The sequence below is a fragment of the Mesitornis unicolor genome, unplaced genomic scaffold (assembly GCF_000695765.1).
Source record: "Mesitornis unicolor isolate BGI_N332 unplaced genomic scaffold, ASM69576v1 scaffold5670, whole genome shotgun sequence".
Taxonomy (NCBI): Eukaryota; Metazoa; Chordata; class Aves; order Mesitornithiformes; family Mesitornithidae; genus Mesitornis; species Mesitornis unicolor.
This window is the reverse complement of record NW_010160150.1, coordinates 330-19,420: the sequence shown is the minus strand read 5'-3', so window position 1 is coordinate 19,420 and position 19,091 is coordinate 330. Positions and strand designations below refer to the sequence as shown.

At 38.2% G+C, this 19,091-nt stretch overlaps 1 protein-coding gene across 1 annotated transcript; it reads right to left on the bottom strand.

The window, feature by feature from the left end:
• Positions 1-126: 126 nt before the first annotated feature.
• On the bottom strand, positions 127-18,486 carry LOC104535770 (pericentrin-like; the record flags this gene model as incomplete). The annotated part of the gene is made up of 9 exons (XM_010189022.1): positions 127-362; positions 3,399-3,510; positions 4,078-4,214; positions 8,481-8,736; positions 9,699-9,875; positions 14,074-14,238; positions 15,775-15,918; positions 17,523-17,702; positions 18,436-18,486. Coding segments are annotated over 9 exons (1,458 nt in total), but the record flags the coding sequence as incomplete, so codon positions are not given.
• Positions 18,487-19,091: the final 605 nt, after the last annotated feature.

Below are 19,091 nucleotides of genomic sequence, written 5' to 3'. Positions count from 1 at the left end.
CCTCCCACTAGACCAGGTTGCTCAAAGCCAACATCATCTTTTATATTAAAAAAACCAATGCATTCTGTCACGAGATTAAAGGAAAAGGATAGATCACCTGATGTCCCATGCTTGATCTTGACTCACTTCCAACTCCGACAGCGAATATTCCTGCAGTTCTTGTATTCTCTGATGCAGCAAAGTCAATTCTTCTCTGTAGTTTTCTTCAGTGACTCTTAACTTCTTTTCAAAATAAAGTCTCAGTTGCTCCAATTCAGTTTCATGCTCACTCTTTCTTTGCTGACACTGCTGTTCAAATTCTTGTTTTAAACGCTCTATTTCTTCCACCCGTGATGCCCGAGCCAGAAGCTGCTCTTTTAGCTCTGGAATGGAGGTAAAACCAACACAAGTACTCAGAAGTACATATCTTTAGGCTAAGTCATTCTCTGAAGATGAGACATATCTTAGTTTGAGACAGCAGTAAAACGTAACCTCACAAGCTACATAAGGAAATGAACCTCTGAAAGGTGAAACATTCCTCCCTCAGATGATAAGAAAACCATGTTCTCCATTTACATTGCATCCAGAGAAACCATACTCATGACAAGAATCAAAACTACCAGCAGACTGCAGCCTTCCTTGTTCTCTTGTACTTCAGGTCTCATCTAGAGACATGCAGAGCCCTGCACAATTGCTTTATCTCCACACCTTCTTGGTGCAGCAACCAGAAGCATTAATTTAGCCAAGAACATTTAATTTACTCCAGGAAGAACTACTTTAGCACAAACTACGTAGAAAAACAAAATCACAAGAATAAAAAACCAATTCTGGATTACTTTAGTGATGGTTTGGCTAGCCATGATTAGCTCAAGCAGAGGCTAAATTAATTGAATTAAAAAGAACCACCCAACAAAAAAAAAAAATAAAATAATGAAAATAGAATGCAGTAGAAAACAGCGATCAGGGCTGGTTCAGCGAGGTGCCCTCACTCCCTGAAACAAGGGTAGCAGCCAGCACTGCAGTGTATTCATGAACTCCGAGAGCTTTTTTCCCCACATTCAGTATTAAAGAAGTGGTCATGTATTAGGAAGCAAAAGGGTAGGAAAAAAAGGACAAAAATCATAAGAGAGAATTTAAAAAGTTTCCCAGATGTCTCAACTTCCCAGGTGATTTAAGTTAGCTGAAACCCCACAGAAATCAACTGAAGATAGAACTACATTTCAGGAAGAAAGAACTTGGAGAAAAGCATCTGCTTAAGTTATGCAAGAAGAGAAAGTTCAGGAACATTTATGGAAACAGAGGATGCCATCAAGGAAGCAACACAGCCGATTGTCAGTGTGTTTTAGTGTAGCAGACCAGAAAATGCACACTTGGTATGAAAAATTCTCTCAACAAACATGCAAACAGAAAGAGTAAAAGAAGTACATGTCTCAAGCCTGTTTCCAAAGGAGACAGTTGCCAAGCACAGGGACCAAAGGAATCAAGTGACAAGCAGTAACACTGCCAGTGAGATAGGCAAGGGAAGTTCAATCTGGCACAGCAAGGTTTCGCCTAACCAGCGAAGTCTGCTGGCACAAAATTAACCCAGAAAAGGGTTTAACAGTTTTGAATTGGCAAGTCAGAGCCACGATCCCATCGTCCACTCACTGTGTTTTGAATCCACCACCCTGAGTCTTCAAACCAATCCAAATGCATTGTCAAATGATCACTCACGTGAAGAAAAGCAAAGCAAAACAAAAACCAGATCTCACACATCAAAAGATATATCCTCACCTGGACCATGGACTTGCATTCTGGTCTCACCATCTCAAGCAAGATGAAGAAGAAACAGAAAAGGTCCAAAGAATGGGAAGGTGAGGATTAGAAACATGGAAAGACATTTGAAAGGTTAATAAAGATTAGGGTTACGGAGAGGAAATAAAAGAATTCCAGTAAATACTTTAAAGTACTGTTTGCTCTAATTCTGTAATATCAAAACAGATCTGACAAAGGTAAAGTCTGACTAGATAGAAAAGTAATTTATTCAATTTATGACAAAAAAAACAACAAAAAGCCACCCTCACAAAACCCTGTTATACTTCAAAATCTATCTACAGTTATTTAGAAAATCTAAAATTGCAAAAAAAAAAAAAAGGCAAACGTAATATGCTTCAACTACCATAGCATAAGTAAAGAACACCACATAACATATCACAGACCCAATAAAAAGTGAATATAGACACAGTTAAGGTTAACATCATAGTCTCTATCTTTTTTTATTTTTCCAAAATTCCTTCTTTCAGATATTACACAGCTGTTTGCTCACACACACGAGATGTGTTCTACTCCATTTCAACCAAATATGTGTCAGCTCTGATCACTGAACTGTAAAGCTGATGGCGGTGTTTAATACACGTGAACCCTGAAACAGAAATCTTAAGGTCCATAAAGCATACAATGTCTTATTTCATTCAGTCATCATTCTCTCAGGCTCCAAAATCTTTTTTGTAAGTTTAATGCAGATACACACAAGGCTAATTTAAAAACAAACAAACAAAACATTCATGTTTAATTGCTGTGCATGTTTTCCTTCTGTTTCTTTGCTTTGTAGGCTTAGGCGATTTATTTATTTTTTAAACTGAAGCATCACTATGGAAAAAGGAGGTTATTTTTAGCCTTCTAGGAAAACGTTATCATTCATTCTGACTTCAGAAGTATCACCTGAATACTTTTATTTTAAAATGGGCATCTTTAACCTTTTCAATCTTTAAGAATTAAGTCTTTCAGAAGACGGTGAAACTCTATTTCACTGTCAATGAAAAAGCATTTTATTTAACTCACCTCAAAACTGAAAGGGCAAAAAAGCCGTCTGTACCTCAAGACATAATCCAATCACACCGTTTAAAAATATTTCTGCTTTTTAAGACTTTGTTTTAAGCAGACTGACCTCTTAATTATCTCCAAATAAAAGAAGCTATATGACAGTCACAATAAAGTCACACACTTTACTGCCTACCAACAACTAAGTTTTCTCAATTTAATTCGTATTCACTTCCACACTGAATACAAATGAGAGCATGTTATTGCATTGACCAGCATTTTCTAACTGCATTATATTTAATTAGACGTTGCAATGAAAAATGTTTGGTTTTCACTAAAGATTTTTATAGTTCGCAGGAACAGAGTGGGAAGAGAAAGGAAAACAACAAGAGAGATTTCACCCACAGCCATGCCATGATTTCTGACACTGCAGGACCAATGAGTAATCTGACACGGACTCACCTCTCACGTCAGAAACCGAGCACTAGGGTACAACTCACAGACAATTCTGTGACTTAGCTATGTGTTTCTGGTACATGATTAAAACTATTTCATGTCAATAATGAGTACTTCTATATGAAAAAAAGGCAAAAAATAAAGTGTGTCAGTTTTGAACGTACCACTTAGCTCTTGCCGATTTGCTCGGGTACTGTCGAGCTGAGACCAAAGCTGCTTGAGTTCTTCTTGTGACCGAGTCTTGAGTTCTTCATGCATGACCTGAAGTTTCTCCAGCTACGGAAGATTTGTTAAGGAAAAAAAAATAATAAAACCAACAAAACCTTTTAAACAGGTTTAAAAACCAACAAACAAAAAACCCTTTTAAAAACAATTTTGTTCCTATTGTTTATTTTATAAGCAACAACCAGTTCTGCTAGAAATAGGTGGAAACACTCAGAGACAGACTCTCAGCTCCTGACCCAGGCTACCAGAAATACTGAGTAGCGCTTAACTATTAGACCAACTCCCCTAAGAGAGAGCAATTTGTTCCTGATGTTGTATTTGTCATCACTGGCAAAAATAAAATATTAGCTAGATAAAAACAGAACACAAGAACCAGAAAAATAAACATGTAAATACAGAGAAAGAAATGGCATCAAATGGCACAAAGGCAATTACATTCAGAAGATTTTGAACCACTAGAGAAAATCCCAGAGTATTTACCTACTTTCTGAGATGCGTTTTTCAATAAAATCCCTAAACACAATCAAGTCACTGAAATTATATGTATACGGTCTAGATTTTGTTATATTATATAGAGAGTAATCAACTACTCAAAACAATTAAAGAAATATTATTTACCTCATTCTGAAGATTCTGTTCTTTTTCTTTGCTTTTTATCTTCACATCCTCTAGGAGTTGGTTATGTTCAGTCTGCAGCTGTTCTTGTAACTTTGTAATGGCTAACTGGTGTTGCCTCTCCAGTTCTACACATTTTACTACAATTAAAAATGAGTTCTGTTACACCACCGCCCTGGTTACTGAATAACCTGTACAACTTTTGAGCAAGAAAATGTTACGCATGTCTCTAGACTAGAATGCTAACTTACAGAGAACCACAAAACTACCTGAATAGTAAAGTACTTGAAAATCAAACATTTCCACACAATGGAACTCCACCAGTTCTCTGCATCCCACACTGTTAGTCAAGAGGTAACCAACAGCAGTGCTGGAGGGATGACCATCTGCTCTCTGCATCCTGAACTAGAAGAACACACTCTTGGAACAGGGAATCAAACATTTCTTCAAGGCCTACAAGCATAGAATTTCTCCTATGACCACACTCGGGAGCAGGCAGTAAAAGAGGTGAACAGGAAGGACTAGGAAAGCTTGTGCAACGTAGGCTCTGTTTTGGCACTGAGCACTCTCTAAACCCTGTACACTTGCTACTACCTCATTTGGTCAACAAGTCTCGACCTTCCCAGAAAGGCTCTCCCTGCATCTCCCTGATTAGGTGACTGCATTTCAGCCACAGTGAGCTGCAAGAGATGCATGTTATCCTCACAATGACGGAGGTTCAGGGAAACCTAGTAAAGTCAGTGTAGGCTGAGAAGAACAAGCAATTGCTACAGACATGTCCTCACAGCAGCCAAAGGAGACCCAAACATTGTGAAAGCATTGTTCCTTGGCAGGTCAAAAATGCTACTCTTCACTTCTCAAACTTGGTTTTGCTGCCTGCCAGCCAGCATCATCCAGCCCTTAACACTGCTGCTTCTTTTCTTTGGAGAGCGTGTTATTTCCCATGTTTCTCACCTGCATGGTGCCTCAGAAGCCAGGCAACCTGCCTAGCTATCTCTCTTCACTTCATGGCACGCCACATCTCATCATTCCTTCGCATGCCATCACTGACAGCAAATCTGACACTACTGTGCCAGTCAACCACTAGATCAACAAATGTGTTGGATTTCTGAGACCTACACAAACTTTTCATAGCCCTCAGCAAAAGATATGAACAGATGTAGCTGACCAAACAGTTGACCAGATTTCATTTTTCAAGTTAAGGAAAACACCAATTAGAGTAGTTTCAAAAACACCGCTTCCAGAACTGCATTTCAAAAAAACTACTGTTCCATCAAGCTTTAACTGTTCACAACCCAAACTCAATTCTCTTGTTAGAAGAAGCTTCTACTGATATTAATTGGAATTTTGATTAATTCAGTAACTGCCAAAGCTGGTTTTCAGCTGGCAAAAAACCCAGTACCTCCTTTTAATACACTTGAAGGAAACCATAGTGCATCTCATTCTATGGAAGTCAAAATGCTACACAGCTAACTAGGCTTTAAACAATTTTTGATTTACATCCTGGTGTTTAGACAGTCTTATGCCATCAACCCAGTTTTTAAGTAAAAGGATCTTGTATTTGCTTTTTATACAGGCTCTAAGATCACTTAGCTTTGTCACTGTTCAATAGAAACAACTGCTTCCCAGACCATGGCACTTACTTTTAGACTGTTCATTTTCAAGAGAAAGAAGCCCCATCTCTGCTTTCACTTTTTCTATTTCCATTTCCAGAGTTTTCCGCAGTTCCAACATCTCAGTCTGATGTTTTCCAGACAGCTCTTCACACGTGCTTTTGAAACGCAACTCAGACTCCAATTCCCAGTCTCTTTTGAGAGTCTAAGAGAGCAAGACACCCATTATTAAAGGAAAAATATTTAGTAAACTTGTACTTCTTTTTCGCCTCCATTTATTTGTCCTCTACTAGTGTAGTAGACACAGGACTTCTACCAGCTCAAGTTTACTGACAGGCATTTATTTCTTGTATAAAGAACAGAATTTGTACCTCTAATGCCTGGATATGTGTCTCTTCCAATTCCGATTCTATTTTCTTTCTCTGATCAACTGTGAAATAAAATACTACTTATTAATAAACTTACATAAAATGTTGTGACTAAATGAGAAGCAGAAATATGGATGAGATTACCATTTCCAGCATCAAACTCAGGGCTTGAACAGGTAGCACCGGGTTCTGTCCAAATCTGCTGTTATGCTATACCTCAATAATTCACTTTCATTTTAGTAAATAAGCATCTAGCAGTTACAACTGCAATGACAGCTCTGAAGGTGAAGTTCAGATTAATTAGTAAAGGAAAGTCTGCTTAAATCTACGGAGAGCATGATACAAAAAAAAAGTATGTATCTACAAACCAGACCTTTATTCCTAAAGTTATGAATTCAAATGCCTATCAATGTCATTTTAGATGCCAGCATTTCACTACATGTCACTATTAAGTGTTTGAATCATCTCTATCTCCAGAGACACAACAAAATAGTAGCAGGCAGCAGCAGCAGGAAGTAGAAAACTCTCTGAAAATTCATTCTAAAAATGCCTGGGAAACAGACTGCAAGACAGATGCTATTATCTACTCAATTATTACCGACACCAGTGGCTTCTTCCCTTACAGCTCCTCTTCAGATTCATTCCAACTTCTTGTTCAGCACCTTCCTTGGTCTGCAAGAACCCTGTAAAGGCCCACCAGCCCCCTTCTCACAGCTTCAAAGTACCATTGCTTTAGCTTACGATCTTATTTCTAGTCGTCTAGCAGGAAATGTTAACTCAAAAACTCAAAGGTGCCATCTACCCAGATAATGGTCCAATAGAGGAAGAAACATCATCTAAGTTACAAGCAAGCCAGCTTCACAGCACTCAAGTCAGTTGGGTCATGCCCAACCATCACCTCTCTGAAGAGAAATCTCTTTCCCCTAGCCCCCCAGGTAACAGTATCCACAACTCCCCACAAGATCTCCTGCATCACCTTATTCCAAGTTCCCCTTCTCAGCTCCTACATTCAAACACACATAAGTAGCTACATTCACAATAACTTACATCGCCAAAACACACACCAGGATTACATTCATAGTAAGTTACATTGCCAAAACACACAAACAGCACTGATCTTAAGAACTGCAACCAGACCTCCTCCTGCTCCCAAATGCCACTATGCCATCGGTTCACTATACTGCTGATGGTAACACATGGCTTTCAGTTCAGAAAGACACAGTCCTAGAACATCCTCTTAGGGAAGAGCAACTAACGGAATGGTTCCTAAACTTTTTAGTGAATTGCTGCAAATCTCACTCTTCTCCAGAAGAGAAGTTCTTCTCAAGTTCTGCCACACAGGTCCAAAATGGTGCCCTGATCTGGGAAGAGACAAGTATCTCAAACAATGCCAAGAGCACCATCAGCAGACCTTCAGTACTATCAAGTGCAGCTTTCTTCTTGCTGATGTCAGAATACAATGATGTCTTATATTCAACATATCTCAAAGGACACCCAGCTGTAGGTTCTCACTGAGCCCTTCAGTTCCTTTCTAACTCCTTTATCCTTCTTTGGAAACCACTGAGAGGGCAAGCCAGGAAGCATTTCTGAATTTTATGTTTGTTTCTGTATTTACCTGTTCCAGTCCTCTGATCATCGTTGTGGTCCTCATTTGGTCAAGAGGAGGGCCACAAAAGTGATCAGAGGGCTGAAACACCTCTCCTATGAGGAAAGGCTGATAATGCAGGGGTTTGTTCAGTCTGGACAAGAGAAGGCTCCAGGGAGACCTTGTAGCAGCCTTCCAGTCTGTAAGAAAGATAGGGACAAACTTTTTAATAGGGCCTGCTGTGATAAGGCATGGGGTAACGGACTTAAACTAAAAGAAGGTAGATTCAGACTAGATATAAGAAAGAAAATTTTTACAGTGAGGATGGTGAAACCCAAGCTGCCTAGAGAGGTGGCAGAAGCCCCACCGCTGGAAACATTCAAGGTCAGGTTGGACTGAGTTGGAAGTCCCTTCCAACGCAGACCATTCTACAGTTCTATGGTCTTGTCAGAAACACAATAGTAGTCAGTGCTAACTTAGGGCAATAAAAACCCTTAAGAAACACAAAGGGTAAGAGCTCTACTCTTCACTTGGATGAGATTCTTTGAGGGTTCTGTCTAATGCCTCCAGAAAACAACTAGTTTGGTATAATGCTATTTTACAGAGGTAGCCGCAAAACACTCAAATAGTCAAAGAAAAGTTAATCTTAGGTCCTGGACAACTTCATTTCCATATACAAAACATGCACTCTTGCACATGCCAGTCTAGCCACTGTCCACATTCAAGGTAACACCAGTCGTCACTCAAAAGGGCAGCTCTACACCAAGACAGGAACTTATGAAACAAGAAAAACACAGAGAGGGTTTCAATTTCTGGTCTATTATTCCCAAACTTTAATACCTAGCTCTTGCTGATACTTTGACTCAAGGTCTTCTTTTTCCTTCAGATATTGTTCTTTAATCTTCTCCCACTCCAGCTGATGGCGGCTTTGCAGAATTGCTACCTCTTGAGCACGCTTATCATTGAGCATCTCCCGCAGCTCCACAAGGGCATTTTCCTTTTCTTTTCTCAAATTAGACTGTGTAAGCTCAAGCTGGGAGGTGTGCATGTTATTTAAGCTTAGGCGTAGAGCTTCCAACTCAAGGCTCCGCAGCGTCTGTAATGGAGAAGAAAAAGAGTTTTTCCCTCCCTCCTAATGAAATATCTTCACTTTTTTCATGACCAGTTTCAGTTTCAATTGCTTTTAACTGTTAAACACTTTAAGTCTTGCCTCTCTGTACTTGAAGAGTGTTTCTTCATGGCAGGGACAGAACTCTGAAAATAAGCTGACTTTTGTTACAATGAGATTTGCATAACATTACAACACTGGCTGTAATTTGTTAAAAAGCTAGATTCTGAAGTTGTATTGGACAAGTGGAAATAAAATTCACCATCTCTTACTAAAAAAAAAAAAGAAAATGTGAGGAATATCCACGAGTTACAAATGGCAGCTAGAACAGACCAACCAAACTTTTAAATTCTTCAATAAATAATGCACCAACATATCGTAATTGAATCTAATACTAGACGTATTCTTTCCGTTTCCACTTTGCACTTAGTGTAAGTGTTCAAAAACCCAGTAAACATTTAGAGGAAAAGGTTAGGTTTATGTATTTAAGTTTACCATGAAAGTATTCCTAATTACACCAATAGAATAATTATAGTAGGATAACTTAAAAGGGGGAAGGGTTTAATATTTTTATAAATTTACTCGTTAAACTTAAAGACATGAAAAATGACAAGGTCTGTTTGGCTTGGTTTATCTTTTGCTTGTTGGTTGATTTTTTTGTGGGTTTTTTGTTGATGTTTTTGGTTGTTTGGGGTTTTTTTGTTTGCTCTTAAACCTATCAATGTAAGCATCCAGTTTTCTTCAGAATTAATGTTAAAAATATAATTGCAGTGAGGATCCCAAAGAACTCCTGGAAAAAACATCTACTACTACCCACTAAGGGAACATTCCTAATTCTTCAACTGCAGCACTACAGAAAAGTGCATACATAATATGCACTAAAATCAGAGTCTTCTCTTTGCAACAGCCATGTAACCACTGCAGTGATTACTGTGTGTCATTATTTTTACCTGTGATTGGAGCTGAGCCTGCTCAATCTCTGCTTTGTGCGTGGCTATCATTTGCTGCCGAAGTTCATCCAACAGGTGCTGGTGGTTTTTATTTAGTTCAGCACGGAGCTTCTCCATTTCCTCTTCATGTTTAGTAATCAGTTCAGCAATTTCACGATCGTGTTCTCGCTCATGTACCTGCAGAACATACTCAGGTAAAGAGCATTCTTCGAAACATGGTTAGCTAGCCCCCTAGGAAATTATTGAGCCAAAATTCTCCTTTCCTCCTAACCCCAAATCAAAGACACCATGGAAAAAACAAGAGGTTTTTGCCTTTCCAAAACATTTATATTGCTTAAATGACAAACAACACAAAATCAGTTTATTTTTCTGAAATAAACCAAATTACAGCATTTACCTTTTTTATTAAAACAATCTGTTCCTTTCTTTCTTCTTCCAACTTCTGCTGTTTTTCCACTTTATCTTTTATTTCAGCATTTAATTCTTCTATCTGAAAACAGGCATACAAACATTTGCAATAACTACCCAAGCATTATGAAATCTCAAGACTCCTGCCATTATCAGGGTTTCCTACCTCTTTCTTGTGTGTCAAACTCACTTTAGTTAATTCAGCAAAGTGTTGAGTCTCCATTTTATCCATTTCCTCTTTGTAATGTTTCACTATATCAGCTTGTGCAGCTTGTGCAGACTGAAAGGACTCCTGCAAGCGAGTCTCAAGCTCCAAACAAACCTTCTTCAAATGGGCAATTTCTTCAGTCAGCTGGCTTTTTTTTTCACTGTATTCTGTATTTTTTGCCTTTATTTCAGCATTAAGTTTATTAATTTCTAGGTTGCTGAAGTTTAACTTGTCCTCAAATCCCAGTCTTTCAAATTGCTGTATTTCTTTGAGGTTTTTCACTTCAGCATTAAGTTCATGTATGCTTTTCTCAAGATCCTCAATGATGTCAGCATTCTCTGCTAGTGCTTTTTCTGCTTTTCTTAGATCCTCCTCCACGTCAGATAATTGTTCTCCTAAGGCTGCTTTTTCCTTCAATAAGAGTGCTAAATTTTGATCTTTGCTATTGATTTCACGTTTGAGCAACTCCTGTTCTTTTAGCAATGTCTCTTCAGATACGGTTTTCTGACCAAGCAGCTCTGCTATTGTCTGGTTTTTCACCTTCTGAGCATCAAGCAGCCTTTGCATTTGATCCCTTTGACTTTGCAAAGCAGCTAACTGACGTCCAAAAAGAGACTGTACTTCACTTGTTACAGAATCAGAAGCTGTTTTCTGCTCTTGAACATCTTTCACTAATTGCTCCTGAGTTCGCAGCTGCACCATCAACATTTCCCTTTCCTCCTGGAGGTCTTTTACCATTTCTTGCCAGGTAGAGGATTTTGATGCTTGTGTTGAAAGCTCTACAGGACCTCCATCCTCACTCTGCTGCTTTACTAGAAACATTCTTTTGTTTTCAAGTTCTTTCTGTTTCTCTGTTTTTTGAAGGAGTTCTTTTTCACAACGGATCCGTGTTTCACATTCCTTATCCAGTTCCACAGGCATATGAGAGAGCTCAGCCATTACTTTTTCCCATTTTCCAAAAGCTTCTTGGGTCTCCTGGTATGATTTCTTCAAGGCTGACTCCTTCCCATGGAGCTGTTCAGTTAGCTCCACACATCCCTCTACTAAACAAGCAGTCTCATCATCCTTTACATCATCATAGCCACTTATTTTGTTTTGCTGCAGGGAGCTATCTGAGAAAAGTGAAACAAAGGCCTCTGCTCCCACCTCAGTCTCTTCAAATGTCTCTTGAGCCAAACTGCTAGGACATGTTTCTTCATCAACATCAACATTTAATGGAGGAGGTATAGAATCTCTGCTGGGTTCTAGAAGCGCACTACTGTCTAATCCATACCTACTGCATCTACCTTCTTCAATGGCATAACCTTCAGAAGTGCTGGACGCATATGACTCTTCCAGTCCCTCTGTGGAGATGAGATACTTGGCCAATATGCCTTCATCACCACTGAAAAGTCCTAGTTCTGACAAGTGTTCTTCAGACAGGTTCTCTCTTTCACTGCTTTCATTATTAACTGTGATCTTTGAATCCTCAATTTCTTCTAATTGATCCCTTGAGGAGCGTACTCCCAAGTCACACTGAAACTCTAGTTTTTCGTGAACTACCTCATCTCCACCTTGCAGCTGCTGCGGTGTATTCCACATCTCCTCAAGCTCTGTTCTCTGCAACTGCGACACCTCTGGTAAAACCTGTTTTTCCCTCAATTTCATTAGTTTTCTATTTGAGACAACCCCTTCATCATACTTTTGCCTTACATCTATACTTTTTTCAGCCTCATAAAGTTGCTTTTCATTTAATTCCTGGATGAAAGAATTCAGCTTCTGAATATCTTCATTCAAGAACTGGTTTTCTTGTTTGTATCGCTGGGCTTCCTTGACCTGCTCTTCTGAGTCTGAAAGTTGAGACTTAAGACCATCAATTAAATCTTTGTATTTAGTTTCAATTTCAGATTTTTCTCTCTGAAAGTCTTCCTGTTGGTTTTCAAGTTTCTTTCTCAAATTTTCCTTAGTAATTTCAGACTCACAAAGACTGTTATTTAAGTCAATAATTATGCCATTCAAATTCTGAATGTGTTCTTCAGAATTCAGAGCATAGAGTTCTTTTTTTAACTGTTCAAGTTCATTCTTATATTTTAAAATAATTTCTTCTTCAAATACCTGCTTGGCTTCTGCAATCTCTCTTCTGTGGCACTTCTCCAGCTCAGCCCTCAAAATCTCCAACTGTCTGCAAGTATCTTTTTCATGATGGATTTTCACTTCTTCAACACGTTGCTGTTCTTTCATTTTTGATAAAGCTATTTCATTTTTTAATTCTGCTATTTCTGAGTCCCGGAGAGAAAGAGTATGTTGTAGTATAGACAAGCTAAATCTTTCTGCTGTCAGTAGGTCCTGAAGACTTTTAACATGTTGTTCTTTTTCTCCTATGCTTTTGTATAGCTGTTGCATTTTATCCTTCATATCCTCTTCCATTTGGGAAAGCAGATTTCCTTTATCTTTGGTATTCTTAAAAAATAAATATTACATATGAAATATACCATTGAAATATGACATGCTTTACTTTCCTTAAGCCTCAAGTTCTTAACATATCTTCACAAATAATATTTACTGCTAAGTGCAGGGTGGATCATTGGCCTAGGCAAAAGGATTTTTAACCACATCCTTGAGAGTGGAAATTACAACTGAAATTCTTCAGATGTGGTAACCAAATCGTCCAAGCAATAACAAATGGTATGCCACTGACTCCAGAAAGAAAAAACATAGTGGCTGTCTCAAACTTTGGGTATTTTAATTTAAAAAAATAAATTAAGGAAAAAAAAAAATCAGAGCTACAGATACATCTCCGTTTCGCATCCATTTGCGCAGAGAAAACACTTCCTGCAGGCAGGAGTGGGCCAACAGAACAGCCACGTCAAATTTTAACTCATTTGACTTGCTGAAAAGTTTAAGGCTTCTGCCTATGGCATTGCTGGTTATGTGCTTAAAGAAAAATCAAACCTTTTAAGCTGTTACTTAAATATATGTTAGTAATCAAAATCCCTGTTACTTTGTTTCAAAAAAAAAAAAAAAAAAAAAAAAAACCATTTTCATGACCATGTCACTACAGTAGGTCAGAGTTCTCACCAAATTTGAAATATCTATTATTAAAAAAAACCAAACCTGTTAAGTGTTTTCACCTTTAACTGAGTTTGTTTATTCATAGTTCTTGTTTCTGAAATGATTACATCAAAATATTCCCACAGAAGCTTTTCACTTTGCTTTGTCTGAAGCATGGTTACACCTACAGTTAACTTTTACTCTCACTTAGCTGTTTCAGATTCACACAAAACTGCTGTTATATGCTTACAAAACAATCAGAAACATTCACTTCACTGCAAGCCTCTGTCAGTTATGCTTCCACATGCCTCAGATTCACAACCACCAGATGGACCTGCTTCTGATGGAAACCTCTTAATGTTACACAACAGTTTAGTAACAGAGTTACCTTTTTTCCTCTTTTGCAACAGAAACCAATGGAGTGATTACAATAAATAAGCAAATTTTAGAGAGCCAGAACTGAATGTTATTTCAAAGGAAAATAAAAAAATCTTAAACTGTGAGCAGCTATTTTGCCTTAGCTGAGTATCATTACCTAAAGAAGAACAGATTTTTAATTCTGTACTGAAGTGCAGTTTCAGTCCTGAAGCATCAGTGTTACCTCGTGCACAAATTAAATGTTCATTGCAGATTCTTCCTCCAAAAAGTACTACCTTGGCTCGCACAGTCACAATGAAAACCTCACTACCTCGAACTCATAAATACAAAGGCACTTTAAACAATTTTTACCTTTTGAGAAGACTCAAGCTGTACCTCCAGGTCATGTGCTTTCTGACGCAGCATCTCCAAGTGTGCATTTTGCTCTTTGAGACGGTTCTGGAACAAGGACATCTGCTGCTGGGCTTCTAATACTTGGGTTTTCCCAGGACTTTTACTCCTCAGCATCTCATTAACCTGAGCACAAAGGTCCTCATAATCAGAAGAAAGTTTATATCTGAGTAACTCCAACACAGGTTTCACTGTATGCATAAACCATATGGTATTAATTTACTACAGATTCACCTTCCATCTTTCTCAATGCTAAAGAATCTCCCTAAAAGTCAGACAGCACTTGTCAGATTTTTAGATACTATTACTTACTGCAAAAATACGAATGTTAGGTAATTCATCTCTATGAAGCCCTCAAAACAAAGCAGGACTTCCAATGGACTGGACATACTGGTAAGAGGACAATGAACAAAATCAGTCTTCTCTGCAAAGGATTCACAGCTCAATACTAAAGTTTGTTGTTTCTCTCCACCTCCCTCAAAATTAAAAAAAAAATAAATAAACAACAAATCAACATTTACCCCAGCAGGGGTAAAATAAAATGTGTTTTATTCAGTTTTAAAACCTTTTTCTAAAGACTTTGCTAAAATCAAGTTAATATTTAAGACAAGATTAGTACTTCATCTGTTGCCAAAGTTGACATGCTTCCACAAGCAACTTGAACCATATTACTAGCCTTGTTCAGAATATGCCTGAAGTGCTATTTAAAGACTTCAACATTGTCTTTCAATGGCTTATGGAGCAAATCCCAACAATAATCTGCAGAGTAATTTTCACTACTACCCCATATTCTGTCAACAGCAGTCAGAATTGTACATAGAAAGCAATATTTTTTGTTCTTTTCCAAAGTTAGAATTTCATCTGGCAGAGGATTTGTTTTCCAGGGCATGAGCAACTCCTTGAAGATAATCCGCAGACTTCAATAAGTCCCAATTTTAATTTTTCATTTTTTTTTAAACCTCCTTCCTATCCAGACATTTAAGACACGTAATCCCTCCTAGTCCAATTCTTATCTTGCAAACCTGAAATGGCTCCTGAGACAACAAAGATACAACTCTTCAGAGAGAACAGTCACAAGAATCAAGTCCTTTTTTTTTTCCTCCAAGGAGAGGAAAGGCTGTAGTATAACTCTTTATCCAGGGACTAGATTCATGATCAACTTATTGCACTGAAGCAAGTTCCTATGTGTCATAGGGGTTGCATCAACTGTCTTCAGGTTATTTTAAATCTCCTCTTTTGAGCCAAGTCACACTATCTCAACATAGCAAGTTCCTGCACACCAGCTGAGCTGGTACAGTTGCCCATGCATACACTCAGAGCTTTCTTTGGCAAAGGCAGGGAAAACTGACCACACGTCAGCCCGTATCATTACAGTGATTGTTGTGTAAAGATCCCAAACCACTAACAATATTGGGTAAAATTCCCTAACAGGGGCTAAACTGATGGACGAAGAAGAGTAACGACCTCCCAAACATTACACAGGCAAGTGGAAAATACAAGGATGTCTCCAGGACTTCTCCCTGGCAACTGGAAAAAACTGCCTCACCCTGAAATAATTTTCACAGCCGCATTACAAACTGAACTATAAAGAGCTATACATTTGTATTCCAAACCTGTTCTTATTATCTTCGTAAGGACACAAAAACTGAAGGAGTGGCACACCTGATGTAGCTGAAGTTGTAAACTGTGGATCTGAGCAGCTACACATGAAGCCTCTCCCTGCAGGTCATCCCGATCCTTCTTTGTCTGTTGAAGGCAGGCTGTTAGTTTCCTGATGACTTCATTCTGCTCTTGAACAGTAGTTTCCTACATGGATCACAAGAAGTCCACTTTTAAAATTACAATATTCTCAACAGATTAGAAACCCAGTAAATTTTCTTAAAGCAAAGCTGATAGAGTCTATAGCTACACTTAAATTTTAACAAACTTGCAAAAACAAGCTAATCAAAAGTTACTTTTTAAACCAATGATAGGATACCAGTAATGAAATACATATTTTTACTTAAAAATTTTGTAGCTTTTATTGATGTAAAGGCAAAGAAGTCTTCTACAGAATATAATGAATGTTTAGTATCCCCTAAATTGTTTCCTATCTGTCAGCTCTTCTTTTAAGCCATGTGGGAGAAAGCTAATGAGATGGGATACATTAATCCTATTTTATCTTAATCACACAAACTTTTCCAGTTAATTTCTCACACCAACTGGAAAAGTCTGTTTCCCAGTCCTAAAAGGAGAAAAACAACATGTAAAGGGGGAAGTAACTATTCTTCAGAAGTACCTGATAATTTACCTTTACATAGAAATGTTAGAGAAAGGGAATTAAACATACACTTTCTTTAATATTTTGGGACAAAGGAAGATACGTGTCAGTTTAATAAAGCTTAACAGAGGGTTTACAAATATGCCAAGTTTGATGCTGTTGTACATTGTGAAATCACACCAACAGCTGTAAAAAAGCGGCTGTTTATGCAGAAGACACTGTCTCCCCAAAACTCATGGATCTCTGCACAGACAACATGCTGAAATACACAAATCGACTTTCTCAACAAACTCCCAGACTGAAATAGATACAGTTTGTTATAGCCAGAGAGTTGCCTTGTAGCTTCTGAGGCTTGTGAAAGCATTAGCCAAACAAAAAAGCCACACAAAACAAACAAAAACCCAAGCCATTCCAAAACCAAAAAAGCCACAATTATTCACAAAAATTCAAAAAGTGTGAATGATCTCTGGGGAAGAAAAAAAAGTCATCGGGGTGATGGTGGTGTATGCCATCCCATGTGAACATCTGACAAACAGCCTAGCTGTATCCATGAAGCAGTTTTCAGGCATATCCACAGAAACACTGACATTTCAGCAAGTACTTCCTTTTCGATAGTTTGAACAATACTTCTGTTTTGGCTTTTTTTCTCACCCTTCTTCAGCATGACCTTGCTATGTACTATTTCTATAAACACTGACTTTAAAAATATCTATACATCCCATGTTTTCACACTGAGCCCTAACCTCAATGTATTATTAACTATACTCAGTGGTTCTTGCAGGTGCTCTCCATAAAGGCTTACTTCCCAGTAGAGTTAGAAAACTTAAATGAAAACAAGTATCCACATCCACGTTCAACCATATCTCGGCAGAGGAATTTAACTATGAATTTCATAAAAACCCTCTAAAGATAGAAGCATTTCAAATTTAAGTTTCCTCTCACTGGATTCAAACAATACGAAGTCCTGGACACCGGCGAAAGGAAAACTTCAGTACAGCTTTTTGCAGCACATGTCAGCAAGGTGAAGTACTTTTCAACATAAAAAAATCTACACTTACTTTGAGTTTTGTCTCAAAACTATTTTTAGGATTAAAATTAAGTAGTTACTATCCAATTTTATATCCGCATTATCCAATTCTATGAAACACACCTGAAGTTGCACAGAGTCACTGTGCTGGGTAAGTTGCTCCTGTAGCTCGTCCATCTTTGCAGTGAGTCTTTTGGCTGCCTCCTGTTTCTCCAGAAGCCTGTTCTCTAACTCAGTTATTCTCTCCTGATACATCTTAGCATCAAGCTCACCATAGTCTGCAGCAGAATTTATCATAACTTTCTTCATAAAAGAAACAAAAAAATATTAATTCTCCAAAACAATGTATCATTTCTGTTTTGTGATTATTCTGAATATAAAGTCAGCTTCAAGCTTAAATTCTGGGCAAATTCTAGTTTAAAAGTAATTGTTGGAAAGTGTCATTTTGACACACGTTGGGATTTAAAATACATTTCAACTTGTAAGATGGAGGAGAATAGTAACAAAATTAAACAAAGTTTTTACATTCATATGTGCTGACTGGAGAAAAGTCCTTGATAGGAAAAATAATAACGTAGAGTTCTAGACTTAAAATTAAGTTCAAGTGTAAGCAGTTATTTCAAATAAACGTTCAATACACCCTGAGATTCTATGGCCTTTAACAGGAAAACAACAACAACAACAACAACAAGTGCAATGAGAGAAGCTGCTCCAATCAATCCTGCGGTTTCTTAGGAGCCATAGTGTTACCATGCTTACAGAGGAGACAGTATCTTGTCTTTTATTTTAAATACTTTTTTAAAAATGCATTAAACAATTAAATAATAAACCTACTTCTCAATTAAAACCATCATTCAAAATTTCTCTGGACAAGGTCTGTGATTTCACTCAAACCAATTATCTTAGCAACCAATTTTGCAACTAGTATGTGTATGCATGGGTTTAGACTGTAAAATAGTGAAATCGCCAATTCTCATGGTCTTCTTTAATATAGATACCAGCATCTTTTACTGAAGATACATACTTTCACACTTACTTCAGCCACATGATCATTCAGTACATCCCAGTTGGACAAGTCGGTACTCCCCTGGTAAGCAAACAAATGAAACAAACACTAAATCATGGCCATTGTAGAGATACATAAGGAAAAGCTGAGTTATTCTAGAAACATCTGAAGCCCATGAGCCAGAAACATCCACACAAAACACACACCAGCGAGAGAGAGAGTGTCCTGGTTTGAGCTTAATAGAACTCATTTCCTATTTCATGATTTTACTTTACAGCTCAGTCTCTTCTAAGTGGCTGAACTTGCTGAAACTAGCAGCATGTTTTTCCAGTATGTGCTGCTACAACTGATAATCTCAAGGCCACTGTCTCACCATGGGTACCGTGTCTGCGCCTATGAGGGGAAAGTGGACCCAAAACTGACCAACAAGGTATTCCATCCCACACATGTCATACTCAGTATAAAACCAAGGGATCACGAGGGTCTTGACCCTTCTTCCATCTTGGACCCTTCCATCCGTCTCGATCCTGCAATGGCCAAGGTCTGAGCAGAACCCCGCTGGTTCATCTGCCTCTGATCCTGACTCGTGTTCCTGCATCCTGCTCCCATCTGCTGCTGAGTCCGGACTGGGATGTTTTTTCCAGTGCCTGGCTTTGCAGAGCCTCTGGTCACATAATCATCATTGG